At 56.4% G+C, this 20530-nt stretch overlaps 1 protein-coding gene across 3 annotated transcripts in view; it reads right to left on the bottom strand.

Moving 5' to 3' along the window:
- Positions 1-1709: 1709 nt before the first annotated feature.
- ERI3 (ERI1 exoribonuclease family member 3) overlaps positions 1710-20530 on the bottom strand; it is a 55816-nt gene continuing 36995 nt past the window's right edge. For all 3 annotated transcript variants that reach the window (XM_061567812.1, XM_061567811.1, XM_061567810.1), the window contains 2 exons: positions 16701-16797; positions 1710-2945 (listed from right to left, as the gene is read on the bottom strand). In XM_061567812.1, the coding sequence (XP_061423796.1) occupies positions 2866-2945; positions 16701-16797 (177 nt within the window). In that variant the 3' untranslated portion in view covers positions 1710-2865. The remainder of the gene's footprint in view (positions 2946-16700; positions 16798-20530) is intronic.

Below are 20530 nucleotides of genomic sequence, written 5' to 3'. Positions count from 1 at the left end.
GGGCTTGTCGAGGGCGACTCCGTTGGGACTTCTGAATAGGACCCTAAATGAAGTCAAATAAAATGAAAAGTTCTAAACTACCTTTTTTTCCGGTAAACATCAACACATTATTTTTTTTACATTTTCGGAGACTCAACGGGAAGGGGTGGGGTCACGAGGTGGGGTGGGAGAGCGATCACCCCAAATGTCCCCCACCCCCCACCCTCTGGAATCCACCTCTGATGTCAACACCACCACCCCGAGTTCGGCTCCCCGAGTCTCGGACATTTCCACGGAGCCGCGAGGTTCGCGCACGAGGAGGAGAGGGGGGGGGGTGCGAGGAGGAGGGGGCGACGTCTCCGTAGCCGGCGCGGAGCTAACGAGGAGCCCCCCGCACCGACCTCGCCCCCCCCCCGCATCCACCTGCACGGCGCGGCCCGCGCGCGACTCAAATAATCAAACAATAATCAATTATTGAGTAGCGCCGAGGCCCCTGCAGCAGCCGCCGCAGCTGTTCTATCTCATGCATGGTGTAAAGTGCAATTTGTTCCAGCGACAATCTGTCGCCGTAGAACAAAAAAAAAAACACACGCACACGAGGCAGCGGTGATTATATAAAAATTTCTCTCTCTCCGCCTCGTCGCGATTTCTCATTATTGAGTCTCGCAGTCGGTGGCCGGCATGGATCGGGGGGGGGGGGGGCGCGCCTCCACGAGACTTCATGAATTTTTCAACACTCGTTGAACATTTTCTTCTTCTTACATCCACCATCGCCCCCCACCCCCTCCTTACCACCCCCCTCCCTCCCTCCCAGAGCAGAGGCGACAGGATTTAGAACGCCGGCCACAGCACCTGAGTCGATTGAAAATTTAATGAAGCTGCGCAAATCGGCTGCTGGTGAAGTTTTGAGCGGAGAACTTTGGCACGTGACACACACGGGGCAGCGCTGCAGGGCAGACCATCGCACTGCAGGAAGAGAGAGTGGGGGGCCAGCCACAGTCATGAGTTGGGGGGGGCGCCTCCACCCCCCCGCCCCCCCACCTTACTCACTACCCCATAATAACCCGCGGGTAGCAGCTGCGGTAACAACAATAATGTTCTCTGTTTATCCAAGGAAACCACGCTCGTCTCAATGCTCTTTTCGATTGTTTTTCCACATTTCATTTAGCCCGCAATCACTTTCTCACACAGAGCGATTCCTCTCGTTGTATGCGCCGCATCTGTTCAGGTGCCTCGAGATTTACTCGCGAGACCGCCACGGTCTAAAATGAAGACGACGATAATTTTTGGGAGGGTACCTGCCCCCGGGATGTGTGTGGCCAATTCCATTTTGGGATCTGGCTTCAAGTTGCAAAGAAACCCACACGTACAAAGGAACAGAACGAAGCTCCGCACAGATGGAGGCAATCGCCTTGCTGCACCGCCATTGATGGCCACCTTGCAGGCCCAAGAGTTTTTGCAAATGTGTGTCACATCCACCAAGTCGCTCCTCCAAAGCGCCGGATTACAGGTTTGCGCCACCGTGCCTCGCACGGATATCTCTAAGGAGGGCACAGCCCCTGTTCTCACGGCATCGAAGAAGACTGCCTCAAAAAAAGGATTTAGCACGGCCCTAATTACCACAGCAGGAATGACAGCGAATATTACTGTGCCGATAACAAATGACACGCGCACAGACACGCCGGCGAAACACCACACGGTGAAATAAAAGTTGATAATTACGGAAAAAATATCGCACCAGAAAATATTTAATGCCGCGATCAGCACTTGCACAAAAAAAGGGATTACATTAGGGTTGTAAGCGAGGAGTCATTATTTCTTGTGAAGAGGCGCGTCTGTGATCAGCAGGCAGCACGGCGGTGACGAGCAGCGCAAGTGGCAAACCCACCATGTCCACTGGGTCCGTTAACAACCTCCGTAAATGGGGAGCCGCTGCGTGTTCTCGTTCTCGCGGTCGCGCGGCTGAAAGACGCGCCAGCGAGTTTCCGCTCACGCCGCTCCGGCGCGTGACCGTTTTTTTTTTTTAGTTTACCCGGCGAGCGCTCTCGAAGCGCCGCATCACTGCGCTCCGCTCGCACGCCGCTGTCCGGCAAACTCGCCCCGGCATCGCTTTGCCGCGTGCGCTTTAGCAGCGTGTGGCGGTCACCGCAGCCTCTGGCGGCTGGAGGGACCACGTGAAGCCGCGGTGCACGACAACAAAACGATAGCGCTTCCGACCCGACGCGATTCGATGCGACTATCTTGAGAATCGGCAATTAATCGATGCCACGTGGACACCGTCCGAGGTCGGGTCCCATGACAACGGGCCGAGACCAACCGGGTGGAGGGATGCCTCCAGCCTCGTCCCCTCTCGGAAGCCCAAGGAGGTTCAAGTCTTGGACAGGTACCCACTATGCAAGCCAGATGCTATAGGCTGCGGGCCTACGCGTGGGGCAGCGGAGGAGAGTGCAGCAACATCGACTGCCGCACAGTGCTTCCTCGCTCTCACGGCTGCACTCAGAGCCGTCACCAACCCGCAAAATGACCAGCGTGGTGAAGTATGGCCGCCCCCCCCCACCACGACCCGCACAGCACGCGGGCACTCATCCAGCAGTGGATCGATAAAAGAGCTATACATGTACACGCAGCATATAAAAGTGACCCGCGGTGTCCGTGCGTGTGTTGTGTTTATTTTTATCTTCTGTGCGTATCGCGCTTTCGCCGCGCCTATCTAATTTGTGACGGTTTTTTCCGGCTGTGCGTGCGTGTGCCTGCGTGTGCCTGCGTGTGCGTGCGTGTGCGTGCGTGCGCCTGCGTGTGCGTGCGTGCGCACCGCCGCAGTTGGCCACGAACATAGCGGCCCAAGGTGCTCTGAGCGCTGAGCGTCTGCGACGCTAAATGTGCGCGTCAGAGTTGAGCCGTCGCCTCCAGTGTTGCTCCGCGGCGCGCCAGCTCCTTCAGGATGGCGGCGATATTCTTGCAGTCGTCTGAAAGCAGAAAATAAAAACAACGCAGGGCGGGGGGGGGGAGCGGGGGGGGGGGGGGACAGTGGACCGGGGGGGGGGTTGGGGAGGGGGGAAAAGGCGAAAAAATATCACAAATTAAAAAAAGACGTGTTGCAGAAGCGCACAAAGTGAGGGGAATGTTGTGTTGGCGCTTAATCTTGCTCGTGTGTAAAGCATCCATTGGAGGGTATTGTGACAAGCCACACTGCCGCTGTTTTCATGAGCACTTGTAAAAGCCGCACTGCTTCGAGTGGAAAGTCTCTCATTAATTTGTCTTTGGATAATAATAATACATCCGAAACGTGCAATGTTGATAATTAGAATGTTGTTTTCATCTTCTCTCGCACAAATTAGATGAGACTCTCGCTGATGACGCGTAACGCCGAGCGAACAGTTCCCGAACATCTGCCGGTTATTAGACCGTTACGCGCTAAGCAAATAATACTCGGCAGCGCTAACGCGGTGGGCTGCGTGAGGTCCCAGAGCGGACCCTGGCCACGGCACCACCCCCTCCTCCTCCTTCCACCCCCCCTCCGCCTTCCCCCACCGAGCCGGCAGCAACCAAATGAGGCCCCCCCCCAACAAAAAAAAAATGATTGTGTTTTGGGAATAATCTCTGAAAGCTGAAAGCGAAACATCTCTGTCGAGCCGGAATTAAAACATCTGACCGAAGCGCGAGATAGCGGCGGTAAAACAGAAACCCGCGGGACACGGCAGGAGCTGTGCGCCGCGTTATCAATCGGGCGGGCCGTCTAGCGCCTGTTACCGGCGTTATTACAGCCGGGGCCGACCCAACACCCGATCTCCTCTTATCTTATCACTTTCTCTCTCTTTTTTTTTTCTTTCAGAAAATTTCATCCACGGAAGAAGAAGAGAAAAAAATGTAACTCGCTCCGGGGGAGAGGGCGGACGGATCAGCTGTAATCTGTTGATTTCGGCAAATTTTCTTTTGCCGTCTGTCAGTAATAAGGTGGGCCTGCTAAATTTGATCGGGTGGCGAGGGCCGCAGGGGGTAACGGCGGGGGGGGCGGACCACCAAAGCCCCCGGACGGAAAACAAGCCATCGCAAAACGAAGGCATTTCACCCGCCGCCTCGATGCCGTGCGCACACACAGACGCGCACGCACGCACGCGCGCGCCAGCGAGCAGAGTAAGAACACACAACGGCAGGAGAAATGAGATAATGTAATGTATCCAGATTGATTGTTGGGCTTTAATACACAAATAGCGTGATAATGTGATGGATGCGGTGTGCGGGCCCGGGCGCTAATCTTTCTGGGCACATCAAAAGGAATCGTAAAAAAAAAAACCCTCCGTAATTATAGGCTTACTTTTACTCACCAACATTCCCAGTCAAGAGTGCACACAATGCCTGCCACCGCACGTCGCCCGCGAGTGATTACGCCGTCACTTACAAATGTATTTTTGTATCCGTTGGCATCACTATTAATTAACGATTGAATGTTAAGCCTGATAACCGCCCCCCCCCCCGCGCCGCGCCGATTTCGGCCCCCCCGAACCTCCGCGCTTGGGCCGCGCACGCGTCCGGTCGGGTGATCGGCCGACGGGGTGCTCGCCGGCCCTCCGGCAATGCCGCGGGGGTACGGTGGGCGACCCCGAGGGGGGGTGGGGGGAGGGTCCCGGGGTCCAACCAACGGCCCCGGCCGCCGTCGCCCCCCCGCCCGCCACGGCACCGAGATCCGCCGCTTCGCACAAACATCTTGCACTAATTGGCGCCGTCATTTACGACAAAAAAACAAAAAGCCGCATCAACACGGAAACTTCTCGGCTTGGTTATTAACGCGCGCAGTTCTGAACGAGACGTTGCGTTTCTCTCCGTTTTAAATAGATTTTTTTTGGAATGATTTAATTTTTTTCAGCAGTCACGAAGAAATTATCACACTGTTCAAACGTTAGTCATTAATTATAGAAATAAAGCGGGGCGCTATTAAATAGTTTAATTAAATACAAACACTGCGCATGTGCAGATACAGGCGCGTTTTGTGTAATTTACTTGATAAAGAATTACGTTTGGAAATGAGAGACAGTCGAAAACACACGCGCACAGGTCTGTGAAACCCGGTGGGTGCATTTTAAAACGCGGGCGCGCGTGTACGCAGCGCGCGCCCCAGTAGCTTCGCCAACAGCACTGAAAGATTATGAATGTGCGTGCGTGGATCGGTGTGTGTGCGCGTGCGTGCGTGTATGCTTGTATGCGTGCGTGCGTGAAGCACTATTTCTTTGTGTTCCGCTCCGCATGGCGGTGCACACGGCGCGGCGCTTGGCAGCCGGCTCTGACGAGACAACCGCAAGACGATCACACGGCGTCGTAGCGGAGCCTGCCCCCTCCCGAGTCAGAGATCACGGCGAATATTTCGGAAGCTAAGGTCGCGGTAATCTCTGCTCGCTTCTCCGCAAACGTCATTTGCCGTCGCGGTGCTAATCCGATGAGGACGATAACTTATCAGCGGATTCGCAGCCCGGCCCCTGTCCTGCCTCCGTAATTTCTAGGGCTTCGGCGCAACGGTTGCGACCGCCACTCCATGAAAAGAAAAAAAAACGAACGACCTGCTCAACCGCACCTGCAGGAAACTTCAAAGGCGCCCAACATCAACAAATCACGCACCGAGCCCCCCTTTTGAAACGCACGCGGACGTGCGGATTATAAAAAATAAAACATTCATACCCAGGGCCAGAGCCGCGCGGCTGTCACGGCAGCAAATTCTTAATTTTTCATAATCACGGCAGTAAAATCTCTCATTTGCTTTCATGAGCCCGAACGCTCGCTGGCGCCACGCGTCTCCGCAGCCTCCGCCGACGCTGCTAACGCGCACGGCGCGGAAAACTTTTTTGCGAGCGACAGTTTACGAATTAGCGCCAGGCGCCTCGCTTCTCTTGACAGACGCGACCAGAGGCCACGGGCTGCACTAATTGGAAATAAAAGTAATAAGGAGGGTGGCGGCACAGTCGTCATCGCGGCTCATCCTCCACGACGCTAAATTTGGTTAAAGGTTAGCGATTCCTTTATGAGAGGATGATAATTGGCCTCCAATCAGTTTGGCGGAAGAGGCTCGCTCCCTCCCCGGCACACCACTTTGCAATTATCTTCCTGTAATTGCCACCCGTGACTCGATTTGCTCGCCCAAGGCTTGATAGAAATTTCAGCACCTCTTCCGCGAATTTCTGACCGGCGGATATCTTCGCTGTCGCGAGAGTTTATTTCGAATCCCGAATTAGCGTTAATTACAACACACTGGAGCACAAGGCCATCTCCGATGCCCGTGCCGACAAGCCCCCCTGCTGATGGGGATGACTGGAGAAGACACTCGCTGCGCTCAAGCCGAGCAGCCAGGGCACCCACATTCTTGAATGTGAAACTAAGTGGACTTCTGTTTATTTTTTTTATAAATTACAATTTTTTATTTTTTTCAATTGGAGGCATTTAAAAATTCAAGTGATCGTATAACTACGTCAGGGCTAATAAGAGTGTTACACATTTTCATCTCTTAAGCACTTATTCGTCTTTGAAGCCATCACATTAAAGAAAACGAGCCTACATTTTTCGAACCATTTCTCCTGATGTTGCATTGCAGTAAGTAAGCGTGGCTTCATCGCCAGACCGTTATTGGTTTTTAATTTACAAACAAGCGCAGGGGATCTTTAAAGCGCCGCAAGGCCTGGGGGGAGGGGGGGGGGTTCTCCACCGTAATGGGAACGTGGCTGCCCCCGACGCCCTTTAGCCGTGACAGCTCCGGCCTTCAGGCGCCGCCGTCACTCTGAGCGACCGCTCGCTCACGCGCCGTGTCACGTGTCACCGTGTCACGTGTCGTCACCGTGTCGTCACCGTGTCGCGTGAACACGCAAGTGGCACGCTCGCTCACATCTTGAGTGGCATCTCTCCACAAACGTTTCCCCCCCTCGTCTGGTGACCCCCCCCCCACTCCCCGAGTCCGGGCGGTGGACCGTCGGTTTGTCACGGTGCCGATGGAGGAGGCGGTCCGTGCCGAAAGGCCTGCGTGGACGCAGCGGCGCGCACGACGGGGTTAAGGGGAGCTCAGCGACGTGTCACGCCCCGCTCGTTTACAAAGAGATGCCGCGCACGCACGCACACGCTCCCCGAGCCGCTCAATAGCCGCCCGCCCGACCCACAATGCAAACTGACAAACAACCACGGCGTGAACAGATTGGCTAATGTAATTTATTTGTCAAGGCGCTTCTTAATGGGCCAAAAATAATATGAAGAAGTGAAATAAATTCGCTAAGCCGCGGTGATGGAAACAACAGCGGGACGCGCCTGATGTAGAAATTGCGTTTGGCCATTTGTCTTTATGAGCGGCGGTTATTAATGGCTCGGAGGTGAAGGCACGGCACCGCCGATAATGCAGGCTGCGCCATAATCACACCCCGCGCGGCGCGTGGCGCAAATAAATAAATAACAACAAACACGGAGGGAGACAGCAGCCGGCAACCCAATAAGAGGGCAGAGTGTGGCCGGGACGTGAGAGGTGCCGTCACTATTTATTAAGAGCTTCCCGCACCGGGCGGGAGCCGGGCGGGCATTAGGCCGGCAGGCGGTGGAGTATAATTCATCACGTAACGGTGCATAATTGGCCACATTTCACACCACATTACTTCTCCACCGTATTTATAGTGGCAAAACGTGATTGCATTTTTTTTTTCTCTCTCTCCTACCCAAGCCAAACGCCTCGCCGCCGACTCCTCACCGTGTCTTGCGCACCCCAACTACAGACTTGCCTCGGTACCCCCCTCCACCCCGCCCCCACAATCACCCCCCCGCCGCCCCGACCAGCTCAGCAGCGCCGTAACTATCGATCCCGCGCAGGCAGCGGCTATGAACGCGTAAATCGGCGACCACGAGCGTCGCCGAAAGTCCTCCCTGCCACCGCCTTCGCCGCGTCCCGCGAGATGACGCTCGCTCGCACGCCGCGTCTGCACCGGCCCGGCACCCGGCTCGGAGAGGAGGCGGAAAAATTGGCGTCGGCGCGAGCGGGAAACGGCGCGGACGCCGTCGCGAGATCAGGCGGCCGGTCGAGGGGAGTGGGCGGAGCGCGGTTGGGACGGCGCTGGAATCGGACTCTTAAAGATTCTCGCCGGGGGCGCCGCGCGCTCTGTTCGGCTTAAACGACGCGGCACGGGAACCCGCAATCACCCGCGCGGGTCGCCCCCCCCCCCTCTCAGCAACATCGGCAAATCAGCATTACGGAGCGAAGATAAGGCGCGTTTACCTAAATACGGTAATACGCGTATTGACGCGCCGCCACCACAGCCGGCGTAATAATCTGAATGCGCGCAGCCAATACGGGGGCGCGTCCGGTAAATGGAAATTTAGTGCCGGCCGCGACGTGCCAATGCCTTCACGTGTCCGGCTAACAACTCTGTAGCGCACGCCCGCTCTGAGGTGGGGGAGAGAAAAAAAAATCATTAGGGTTCCTCCGCAGAGGTGCCAAATCGTGATCTTCCAAACACCTTTCCAATCTACCCTGACATCTAAATCCATGACATTCCCCTTCAGTAAATGTTTGGTCTGATGAGATTTGTTCCTCATCAATAACTTATCAATCTGACCCATCAGCGCCACTGGATGATAACAGCATTATTTTCCAGTAATGGAATAAAGGGGCCGGGATTATTGCGTCGTCGGAATCGATGGCCAAAACCATTAATAAGCAGTCGTCAATAAGCCATCACGTTAAGAAGCAAATGATCTTTGACTCGCAGTAGATTACACTTGCAAAGGCCGCCCAGGTTTTTTTTTTTTCCCCCCCCAACAATAAAGGCCGGGTCATCTCAGGGGCAGAAGCAACTCTTTCTTATCGGTGGTAACGGAGCCATGGTAGGGACGGGGAAGGGTGGTGGCGGGGAGAGCTGCCGCGATTTGGAAGTCGCGTCTCAATTAGCCCCGGGTGAGCGTCGCCCGCCGGCACCGCCGTTGAATCACCCCGCGGTTGAATCACCCCGCGGTTCAAGCCAGCAGCTCCCTCCGCCGCGGAGCAACGCAAATAAAACCTCCTCGCAAGTAGACGGCAACGGACGCTTGCCCCGCGCCGGCGAGCGACCCGTGGTTACGAACGGGCGGGCGCGCAGGAGCGGGGTTACTGGGGTGTGTAAGTTTGTTGTCCTTCCCCGCGCCTCCAATTAGCACGGTTGGCCACGTACGGTGCAAAAGAAGGTCGACATGCATGTGTGTACACGAGCGATGTCGGTTGGTGTTGGGGCTCACGAAGCTCCTGTTCCGATTCAAAAGAAAAACCCCACCATGACCGAGGACTGCCCGGGGGAGGAGGGGTGGATCTTGAATCAGAGTCTGAAGGTCGCGAGTTCAAACAGCGGTCAGGGGTTGCTTCCCCAGCTCATCATTCCTCTGGGGTGGATAAATCAGGCACTACGAGCGCTGCGAAGGGTGCGGCGCGTGGTGGGCGGAGTTTGAACTTGGACGAGAGGTGCAGTCAAATTGGATAAAAGTGATCAATCACGGCGCTCGGTGACATTCCGCCAGACAGGAGACGTCGGGACGGTGGCAGCTCCGGCCAAAGCTGGGAAGGCAACGATGCCCGGCGGAGGGCGTGGGCCACGCCGTCGCTCGAACCCGACTCCCCGGACTTCATCAGCGAGCGCTCGTGATGCGAGCGAGTGACGATTCTAAGCTGCTCCCGTCTGCCAGATAATGATTGCGCGGCGCCACGATGCACTGCCGCACGCAATTAAACTCCGAGCGCTCTCCCCGGTCACGGCCGCATTTGCATAAACGACCGAAAGCCGCGCGACTGCCTCCCGATCACGCCGATCAGCGGCCAAGCCCAGTTTGCCCGGCGCAAAGTTTCGCATTTGGCGAGCGTCGTGGCGCGGGTGCGGGCATTGACCCGCCTGCGAGGTGAAGGCCGCGATATCGATTAGGGAGCGGCAGCCGGAACCGTCAGCCGGTTCCCTCCTCCATCCCCGCCACCCTCGCGTCGCCACCGCCGCCACTCCCGCGCGCGCGAGGAATGCCAATGTTTTCACCCAGACGGTGGGAGAAGCCATTTGTCTTATGAATAAAACACGAACACAAAGCTGGGACTGCAAATGAGCCCCGCGGCGGACACCACAAACTATCGCCGCGACGCGCAAGGCGCGTCAACCCGGACGAGACCCAACGCCCGCCCGCCCGCCCGCCAGTCCCACCCCAGGTGACCCGTGACCTTGGCCAACTCCCTGCTCCGCCCTGACCTGCCGCCCAAAAGAGGGATGGAGCAGAAGTGTAAGGGAGCCAAATGTGAGGGAGGGAGTCTGTGGCGGAAACAGCAAACAGAGGCCTCTGATCATCAGCCAAGAGGGTGAAACGTGTGTGGCTCCCACACCCCTCCCCAACCCCCATTATTTGTGGGAAGCCCGCGGGCAAAGTAGGCGCGGAGCGAGCCGGCGGCGCGCGCTGTAATTGCGCGCAAGTTTAGTGCCGCTCTGTGCGGGCGACACCTCTGGCTGCCTACGGAGTGCCAGCGCACAGCCAAAAAATGTCCTCTTTATAGACCCCGAGCCCTCCCCTGCATCTCGTCGCCCGTAATTAATCTGTCATCCGGTGCGGCCAGACTGCTTCATTAACTCTGACGACAAGCATCATCGTATGGCCTAAAGTGGGCGCGCTCTAATTAGTTTCAGTTCATTTGTCATTTTCTCGTTACTGCCGGAAAATAATAGGACGCCCAGTGCGCGCGCGTGCGCGCGGGCGCCACATTACGCGCGTAACACGCAGACCCCACGGCTCTCCGCTTGGCGCTCGCAGCCTCACCCGTCGCCCCCTTCCAATCTCGGCAGAAATTACGGCTTTATTCGGCGCGCGTGATTACGCCCAAATCGGTCGCGCAATTAAGACTTGACTGCCGTGCCGAAGCCGCTTAATTAGTTACAGAAGGGCTCGTTAGACAGCTCGGGTAGTTTAAAATATAACGATCTGTTTATGCTCGGAATCGGTGGCAGGGACATTGGCTTTTGAACTGGAACGGCGGCTAACAAGGAAAACACTTTTGTCTTTGGCGGAACGGGGGGGGGGGGGGGGGGGGGGCGGCAATTGCCGCTACCGTGAGGGGGGGGGGTACCAACGGGGGCAGTGGAACGCTTTAAATTGCAGGCGCACAAAGTAATTGGGAAATAATAGCGTTCGCAAGTTACCTGCATTCACGGGAACAAAGGGTGTTAATTTGAATCAGCGCCAGCCAAGTTGCATTTCTGACGACGGGGTAATTTTAATGAGTGTGTTTTACACACCGTTAATGCTAATCAGTCTCGCGGCAAAACGTGCAGGGGACGGCGGAGCCTGTGAACTCTGAAACATAGCGACACGCGGCGCCTAACGTGCGTTCAAAGGGAGGGAAAAAAAAACGGCAAATTAACATTTCAAATGTACAACAAATACGCAGCCCGCGACTATAAAGTATCTCGAGCCGCGTGAATGACTGATATAATATAATCCCACAGCAATATTTGCACTAAAATATGATTAATAAATAAAACGTAATATATTTTGCGCATGAATAAATGATGGGCATGCGAATGGTGCCACATCCCCCCCCCCCCCCCCCGTGACTACGGCGAGGACCCCGCGACTGAGATGGCGGAAAGCGAACGCGGACCTCCCCCCCCCCCCTCTCACACTCTCCGTTGTTTTTCCCGCGTCCCTCGAATTTATTTCCACTCCCCACCGCCCCCCCCCCCCGTTGTGGCACCGTCCGCCGCTTTCTACGGAGTCGAGCGCGTCTGGCGTTCCTGCGGACGACGACACAAAACGACTGCGACCCCACTGCCCCCCCCCCCCCCCCCAGGTGCACGACAAGTGGACGCGCGCACGCACACCGACCTCTACGACCCGACAAATGAGATACGGTTTTGCTTTTAACAAAAGTAAGGCAGGTTGTTTGTTTCTTTCTTCCTCTTCCTTACCGCAGCGGCGCTTGCCTCGAGACGCGAAGTAAAAGCGGCCGTGTTTGCACGGAGGGGGGCGCGGCACTCCGAGCGACGATGACTATCATCATCGCGCGCGAGCGTCCTCGGCCCGAGGAAACCGCAGAGGACAAACTCCGCAGTGCCACTCGGCGCGCGTATCAAAGGGGCTCCGAAATCTTTCGGCCGTCCGCACCCAGCCACCGCGCACACGGCGGGTGGAGCCTTCCAGCGTGCAGGCGGTGCAACTGCATCGGGCGCCACGCCACCTACGCTCCAGCACTGGACCGCACAGACACTTGCGGAGAGACACGAGGAATGTGCTTGCACAGTGGTGTAGCTATCGAGGATGCGGGCGGTGAGACCGCACAGGGGCCCAAGGGCCAGCGGGCCGCAGGTGCCGGGTTACGAAGATACGGGAAGGTGAACAGGGCCCCCCCCCGCTCCTCCCATCGTTTCATTCCTTGCACCGGTGCCCGTGTCAACCGCGCTGTGCCATCGTCCGAGTCGACAGCGCCTGGGTGGAGCCTGCAGGCGTGTCGCCCTGTCTCGGGTGAACCCCACCCCCCCCCCCCGAACACCCCCGCCGCCCTCTCGACCACGGGGTGACAGCGAGAAAGGCTGCAACGTTCCTAATCACCATTACTGCCGCTGTAAGTATTTGAAATCAGGGCCACACATTGGCGCACGAGGGCGCGGTGCAAAAGCAGACACTGGTCAGGAGTCTGGAGGGGCTGCGTGGTTTTGGGCTAGCCAGGCTGGAGGCTGTTACTTAGGCCTCAGGCTTGAGGGCGGAGCGCCGGTTTCATTTGACCGGTCTCGGCGGGGAGGGCGCTCCAAGGGGAGACGCTGCTAGGCGGCCCGCTGGCATTACCGAGCCACAGGCACACGGCAGCCTCGGCTCGTGCTGCACGGCCACGCTCGCTACGGCACAGCCAAGCAAATCAAGGTGCATAACGAAGCAAGGCGATTTTGTGCTTTTGGCGATAATTTCAACCCAATTCTGCTCTCGACATCACATCATGAGAAGAGGTGCCCATTCGGAGCTATCGCAGTGAGCAGCGGGGCAATTTATTTATCAGCTTGCCACTCAGCGATCTCTGCCTGAACAGTGTTTTTAATGCATGGCAGGGTCTAACAGTGTTAGTGTTCTAAGCTGGGTGGCAGGTGAGCTGAATCACCCTTTTGTGTCTTAATTTATGAACGCTGACAAGAGAAACCGCTCCTTGAAAAAGAACTGGCCAAACATTCCAAGGCTGGACTATCCTGAATAGGACTTAATATCCTGAGGATTTCCAGTGTAAATGAAGGATGTTTCATATTCTTTGCATCTTTCTGTAAAGTCACGTAGATAGGTTTTCTTTTAACCTACCTACCAACGTGACTTTACCGAAAGACCCAAAGAATACGAAGGACGTTTGTTTCATTAATGCTTGTTTTTCATTTATTTATTTTTTACCTACGCGACTTTACCGAAAAAACCAAAGAGTATGAGTATTTGCCACCTCTTTAAATCAACGATTTGTCACTATTTGGGGTGGCGATGCGATTTAAGAATCGATTATATGTTTAAAATAACGTATCGACGCCTCGAGAGGCAATTACATAAAGCGTATACGGGCTGATAATGATCGCTGCACACGAGCAAGATTTGATGGTCGCATCATGCACGTTAGGAATTGATTTTAATTGCTATGGCAATGTATCGTTACACCTCTAATTATCATTACATTCGTTTGAAAACTGACGATTGGAGACACTGTGAGACGTACGTTGGTGTGGGCCTCTCCCCGCCCTCGAAATAATGAGGGCAACAGATCACGCACACACACACACACTAGCTTGCATGCACACATGCAACGCAATGCACGCGCCCACTCGTCGTTCTTTTGTTTAGAGGCAATGCCACTCCCTGTTGTTTGGAAGTTTTTTTCTCCAAGTAGAGGACTGTCCACCCCTCGTGGTGACTAGAGCCAGAACGAGCCCACCACAGAGGCCCAGGCGGTACCGGTCCATCTCCCGACCGAGGAATGGCAGCCTCTCCTCCGCAGCAAGAGTTCGAACATGCCACGTGGCCAACCGCGGTAGACTCACACCAATGCCTGGATACAAAGATCCCCGAATAGCTTTAACAGACTGTTGGTGTAAGTGCTGTTAGCGATCACCTATGAAGGCCAGTAAGGCACACGAGGGGGTGGGTGGCCAGCACCACGCCCGGCCGCCTTTGTCTCCCGAGTGGCGATGTTTACACACTGCACCAGGTAACTAATTTGAGACTGAGTAAACCTAGGGGAGGCCCATGACCGGTACAGAGATGTTGGCCCTGAGCGGGAATCGAACTTAGGTCACGGGGTTTGTAGCGCAGCGTGCCAACCGCGACACCACCGCTCCCCACAATATATGCATACACACGCACTAAGGCACTCACACAGTCACTCACGCAGTCACTCACACGTGCACTCCAAACTCCCACGCACAGTCGCCCACGCGCGGGCGTGACACAACAACCGCCAGCCGCCACTAAGCGGCGGTAATGTCACCACAATGCTTGTGCCAGACTAGGTGCATCGTGAGGCGATCATCTCAAGTGTGGAAGACTGGCCCAGGTGTTACAGTTGCAGGTTATGACGCAAACACACACACGCTCTCCTGTCAATCTCATCACACGTGCGGCCCTGTGCTCTCCCTATGCAGTATTTGGGACAAATTCTGGCCTCTCTGTCCAAACGACACCAAAGCCGGCCGGGAGGAGCAGGTCCTCGATGGAACCCACGGTGCATCGCAGCTCTGTGATCACTCCCCGTGCCCTTGGCGCGATCTAGAACTCGCACGGAGGACGGTGCTGCGACTCCAAGCCTCGACGGCGGAGGCAATTGCGCGCAAAACTCTCGGCTGCGAATAAAAAAAAAAAAACCCACTCGCGCACACACTCGCTAAACTACGGCAGCCCCGGCCTGAAAATCACAAGGGAATTAACAAAGAGACGCCGCACAATAGCGTTGCTTGCACAAGGGTTAAAAAAAAAAAACCCCAAACCCAATTTGTATGCCGAGGCTGCTGCCCCGCCGACAGCTTCATCATTAGCCGGCGCCGGAATTCCATTACACGTAATATTTGGGTGCGAGGGACGGTGGGACAGCGGCGAGTGGCGAACGGAGCCACCCCGCACCGGCGGGCACGCAGGCACGCGGCGGGTTATTTTTTTTTACTACAATCCGTGCAAAAGAGCAAACGAGTTTAACAAGGCAATTACATCGGTGCTGATGAGTTACACGATAGGAACAGCACCCCGAGCCCGGCAAAGGATAATACGCTGTCAGTCATTAGCGTGGCGCGCGGGAGCCTTGTAGCGCCGCGACCGGCGCCCCGCGAGTGCGCCGGCAAGTGGCAGCCGCGGAATTCGAAAATAATATGGCGCCAATTAAAAAAACTTGGCCCCCGCGGTAATTGGCTGACCAGAGCATATGCATGAGTGGCAGCCGGGGCTGCCGGTGTCACGCCGCAAGCGCCGCGACGCCTCTCTATCACGCCGACGCTCGGCGAGAGAGAGAGAGGGAGGGAGAGCGGCGGGCTCGGCGTGCCCGGCCCGCCGGGGTCGCGCGGCGACGGCGAGCGGCGCGTGTGCGGTCAGTGGCACGCTCGCGGCTATTACCCGGAGAGCGTCCGGTGACAAATTGGCCGTTTAAGCCGCTCGCGCCGTCGCCCAAACAGCGGGTAGAGGTCACGGTGGCGCTCGGGGGGGTGGGGTGGTGGGGGGAGCAGTGGTGGGAGGGGGGGGGGGTTTCCACCGAGCCCCCCACTCTGCGCTGGGAATGAACAGCCTTGTGGTGACAGGGTGGACTGGCGTGGCACTCCCGCGATCGTGGAACGCGGAGGATGATTTGCCCGATAGACGTGCCCCCGCGCCCCGTTGGGAACCGCACGCTAGCAATCGCTGCGCTCGCAAAGATACACCTTCTGATGAAGGTGTTAAAAAAACACTAAAAACGATATAGTTGTGAATTTAAATCCAGTTGCGTATAAACACAGAAGACGTTATTTAGAATAAACGTTATTTAGAATAAACGTTATTTACAAATAATGTAATTTAGAAATAACGTCTTCTGACGCGGCACCGTGTTCTCAGGAGAGGCCAAAGTTACAGTGAGCGTGCCTCAGTGCCGACTGCAGTTCAGCGGTGCGTCAGTCGGGGTCGTCTCGAGTGAGCAGGCTGGGCTCGGTGGGGGGGGGTGGGCTGATGTGGAACCCACCGGGTGAAGATGGGAAACAAAACTCACGACGCATTACGAACCAGTGACAGATTGAGGGGGGAGGGGGGGTGGAGGGAAAAAAATAAACCCAATATAAAGAAAATGAGTGGACATTAAGAAAAGTAAACAAAAGTGACAGCGTGCAGCATTGTTTATTCATCAAAGGGAATTTTATAGTGATTTATTTATAGATTATTTATAGTGAGCGACTTGTTCTATTTCGCACTCCTATTGTTGTTTTTGCATTGTGTGCCGTCGCAACTCGCTCACCCGCCCCAAACTGGACATCTGTTCAAAAACGAAGCTTCACAACTCAGCGGAATTCTTCCTGCAGCCTGAATGAAGACTCTCATCCGGATCGTGACGAGCGCGGACCCGCAGTTCGGCCGCCTTGCCAACAGGGACCTCTCACGAGCCGCCTCCGGTGGCCACCGTGGGCTCCAGCGGGCCGGCGGCCGCAATCCCCGACCCGGCAAACTCGGGCGGGACCTACGACGGCCTCGCCGTGTCGGCCGCTCTCGTCGGGGGGAGGGGCGACGACGGGCAGACTCACCTATCCCGCTGTGCAGACGTCCCTCGTGTTGCAGGCCGAGCCCCGCCATCATGTCGGCGATGCCCTTGGCGTAGCGGCCGGCGGAGGCGGCGTACACCTGCCAGACGACGCGTGCCGGGGGGGGGGGGGGGGGCGTGTGGGGGGGGGGGGAAACGCCACTTAGGCACGGCCCTAATTCAAAACGAGCGGATCAGGGTACATTACAGACGAAATTTCTTTGCGGCTGAGAAAACCCTCCAATCCATTTCTCCCCCTGCTGCTTGTTTGAATTGCTTCGGGGCAGATTTTTATAAAATTCAAGCGGGCGGATAATAGGCTTAGCAAGCGCATAACGTGAATTGCACCGATGTAGAGCGTGCATCTCACGCTCTGACCCCGAGACAAAAAAATCGACCGCTGGATGCGAGGTGAGGGTGCGTGTGTGTGTGTGTGCGTGCGCATTGTGTCGATGTGTACGTGCGCACGTGGCGGTGTGCATCTGTGCACGGGTGCGTAATTGCGTGCGTGCGCATTGTGTGCGAGCATGCATTATGCGCGCACGATTGTGTTTGTGTGTGCGCACGCATGTATTGTGTTGATGTGGGAAGCAGTAGCGTAGCAGTCAGCGCGCTGCGCTACGTACTCAGCGTCCCGATTCCCACTCACGGCCAACAACGGCGATGAATATCTGAACCGGCCCTGAACCGAGTAAAATGCGGAAAGTGAAGCGAGTTGCTGGCGGGTCGACCGCCGTTTCGTCGCAGACACCGACCCCCCCCCCAACCGCCGCTCGGCACTCTGGGAGGGAATTGTTTTTGCGTGGGCCGCGACGTCTCCTGACACCGCCGCTCGATGGCCGCGGACAGCCCAAGCCGCGCCGAAGCATCACGGAGCCTTTCGCAATATTGTGACACCGCCCGCGTCTCACGGCACACTCCAAACACCGGCCCGCGCTCCCCGCCCTCTTGACGTCCCCGTGGTGTTGTGTCACATCTAGCCGTCTCGCCTCCACGGCCGGTGACTCATCCTCGTTCTCCCTTTTTCTTCTGGAGTTGAAAGCGGCATGGCGAATAAACACCCCTCGCTTAATCTTCTTCTACGGTGCTGCGTGTCGCCGGGGCGAGCAAGTGGCTTCTGGGACGGCAAGATAAGTTCCAAGTTTTCGACGGGGTCGGTTGCACGTCGACTAATTTTGTTTTCTCCAGAACAACCGATGCCTTCACCAAGACGGGCCGCAGCCTCTTGGTCGGAGCAGCGACCGATGAACGGAGAGCGAAGAGCACCGAGCCAAGAAGCAAATCTGTCATTGCATTGATAGTAGCATGATGATGATTTGAAAAATACCGTGATTTAGCCGTCCATCGATCAACATGTCTTGCGGACAATCGTAACCGCCAACCACTCCTTTCAACAGTTCATGAACACTCTCCAAGGTCAGGTTATGCCACCTTAAAATAAATATCTATTATGAGAAGGGCTATGTATTTTTGCCGATTTTTGTTATTTTGCTAATCCTGGACACACCTTCACCAAACCCACTCTGAGCGGTGTGAAGTATGGTCACACAATCGCCACGACCTGGCACGGCATGGGGAGGGGAGGAAGAGCAGACCTTCATCCAGTAGTCGATTTGACAACGGGCTGTAAAATGAGAGGAATGCTAATCCCTGGCGTTGCCTTCTGGTTTGCTCTCGAGCCCGTAAGTGGAATGACATCTCCCGCCGATGCATCTGCAGCCACCACGGCGGCGGGGCGATTATTTCTCCTAAAAATTAATTCAGAAACACCCAAACCGCACGCGACCCCTTAATGTTGGCAACGTTCGCAGGCGCGCGCAACTTTTGCTCCACGGCCCCTCGCAACAACAACAACAAAAAAATTCCCACCACTCCCGGCAGCGCGTTTCGTTTTTCAAAAAATCCGCTCGGCAGATGTGTTCACGCACGGCGGCAGAAGCGGGCATATGCATCATTAACGCGTGCAATCTGCTCCAGATGCATTCCTCAGTCATCATAATAATAAAAAAGCTGGCAAATCAAAGCAAAACTTGTTTGCAAACGTGCGCACCGTAAACAAAGACCCCTGCTCGCTCGCTCGCCACCCGCCAGCCCTCGCCGCCCCCGCAAGCTGCCGCTTGGCCCGGCCGGCTTGGCCCTCGGAGAGAGAGGGGGGGGGGGCCAGGTGGCACCAATATCAGTCGGCTCGTTAAAGGGGACCCCTGCCCCCCTCCCTACCCCACCGCTCGCGGCCGGACAGCGACGACAAAAGCTTCCGCCTTTGGAGCGTCGAGAAGCCCATTTCCGATTCTGCACGGCTGTCTAAGTTCGCCGTCCCCGGGGGAGGGAACCTTTTAACACGGCGGTCAGCCTGGCGTGTCCAATGTTTATTAAAGGTGGTTAAAGCGGTTTACTGTATGCAGGCTCCACGCCCGCACACGCCGAGGGTCGGGGGGGGAGGGCCGCCAGGGAGCCCGGCACCCGCGCCCATTATCCATCACCCCCAGCGCCGCCTGGCCCAGCGCCGTCATCTCCTCATCAGTGCCAGCGCCACGGCCAGCCCGCCTGGCACGCCCGGGCTGCCCGGTAAGTGTGCGGCCCAGACGCCCGATGATTACCACACCCACTACCCCGGCCACAACCATCATTCCAGCCACAACCATCACCTCAGCCACAACCATCATCCCAGCCACAACACATCACCGCCACAACCATTGCAACTACACCGTGCCCTCTCCACAGCCACTGCCGGTCCAGCGACCGCGTCAGGACACCCTGGACAAAAAAACCGCACCGGCCACGACCGTTGCCGCAGCCACACCACGGTAGCCTCACCACAGCCACCGCTGAACCACAACACCTCACCACGCCACCGCCCATCTTTGTGGACTGGACCCGCGATTAATTTATTTGTTTATCCATCAAGCAGCAGAATGGGAATTACGCGATCAACCACGAGGGGCCATTTCAGATTGGATATTCAGCAAGTGCAATTACAATAACAGCGATGGGTATACGAATTAAGTGGGGGGCCCACAGTGTCAGTGAGGCGGGGTGGGGGGGCCGCTGAGGAGCAAGACGCTGTGACACGAGGATGTGTCAGGGAGAAGGGGGGGGCGTGTTTGTGGCCACGGGGGGACGGTGGGATGAGCCCCTCCCCTCCCCCCATGCCAACACCCGTGCCCTACACTCCCCCCCCCCTCGCTCGATGCCACCGTGCCCTGCGGTCGCGTGTTCGGTTTGAACGTCTCGGTTTCCCCGGTAATAACAAGCACAATAAGCATGTAGGTTATGGGCCTCAAACTGTGGTATTTTCAAACTGCCGCCGCGGCCGGAGGCAGCATAACGATGCCGCGTTGTTTACAACAGAAATAAACGAATTCGGTGAAGGAAAATGTCGAAACTTTTACAAAGACACCTGAGAGTGAGAGAGAGAACGAGAGCGAGCGAGAGAGAGAGAGCGAGAGAGAGCGAGAGAGAGTGAGAGAGAGAGAGCGAGAGAGAGCGAGAGAGAGCGAGAGAGAGCGAGAGAGAGAGAGCGAGAGAGAGAGCACCGACGCGGACGCACAAAGCCCACTCGGAGGCACTCGGAGGCGCTCGGGATAAACGCACGCGCAGACACGCGCGCAACACACCGCCGCCACGTTCACAGTTGGGCGACTCTGGCGAGGGCCGAGCGGATGATGGATAACAAAGAACGGATTTCTCCTGCACCTCTAAGCTCACTCATGTGCCTCCCGCGTGCCGGGTGGATGGATGGATTGGGATGGGATTTGGGAACAAGCGAGCTGTTTTTTTCCCCTCTCCCTCCCTCCCTCCCTCCTCCCTCCGCGATTGCCTTCGGCCCTCGTATCT

The sequence above is a fragment of the Lethenteron reissneri genome, chromosome 39, assembly GCF_015708825.2.
Source record: "Lethenteron reissneri isolate LAM-NWPU_2019-01 chromosome 39, ASM1570882v1, whole genome shotgun sequence".
NCBI classification, from domain to species: Eukaryota; Metazoa; Chordata; class Hyperoartia; order Petromyzontiformes; family Petromyzontidae; genus Lethenteron; species Lethenteron reissneri.
This window is presented reverse-complemented; position numbering and strand designations above follow the sequence as displayed.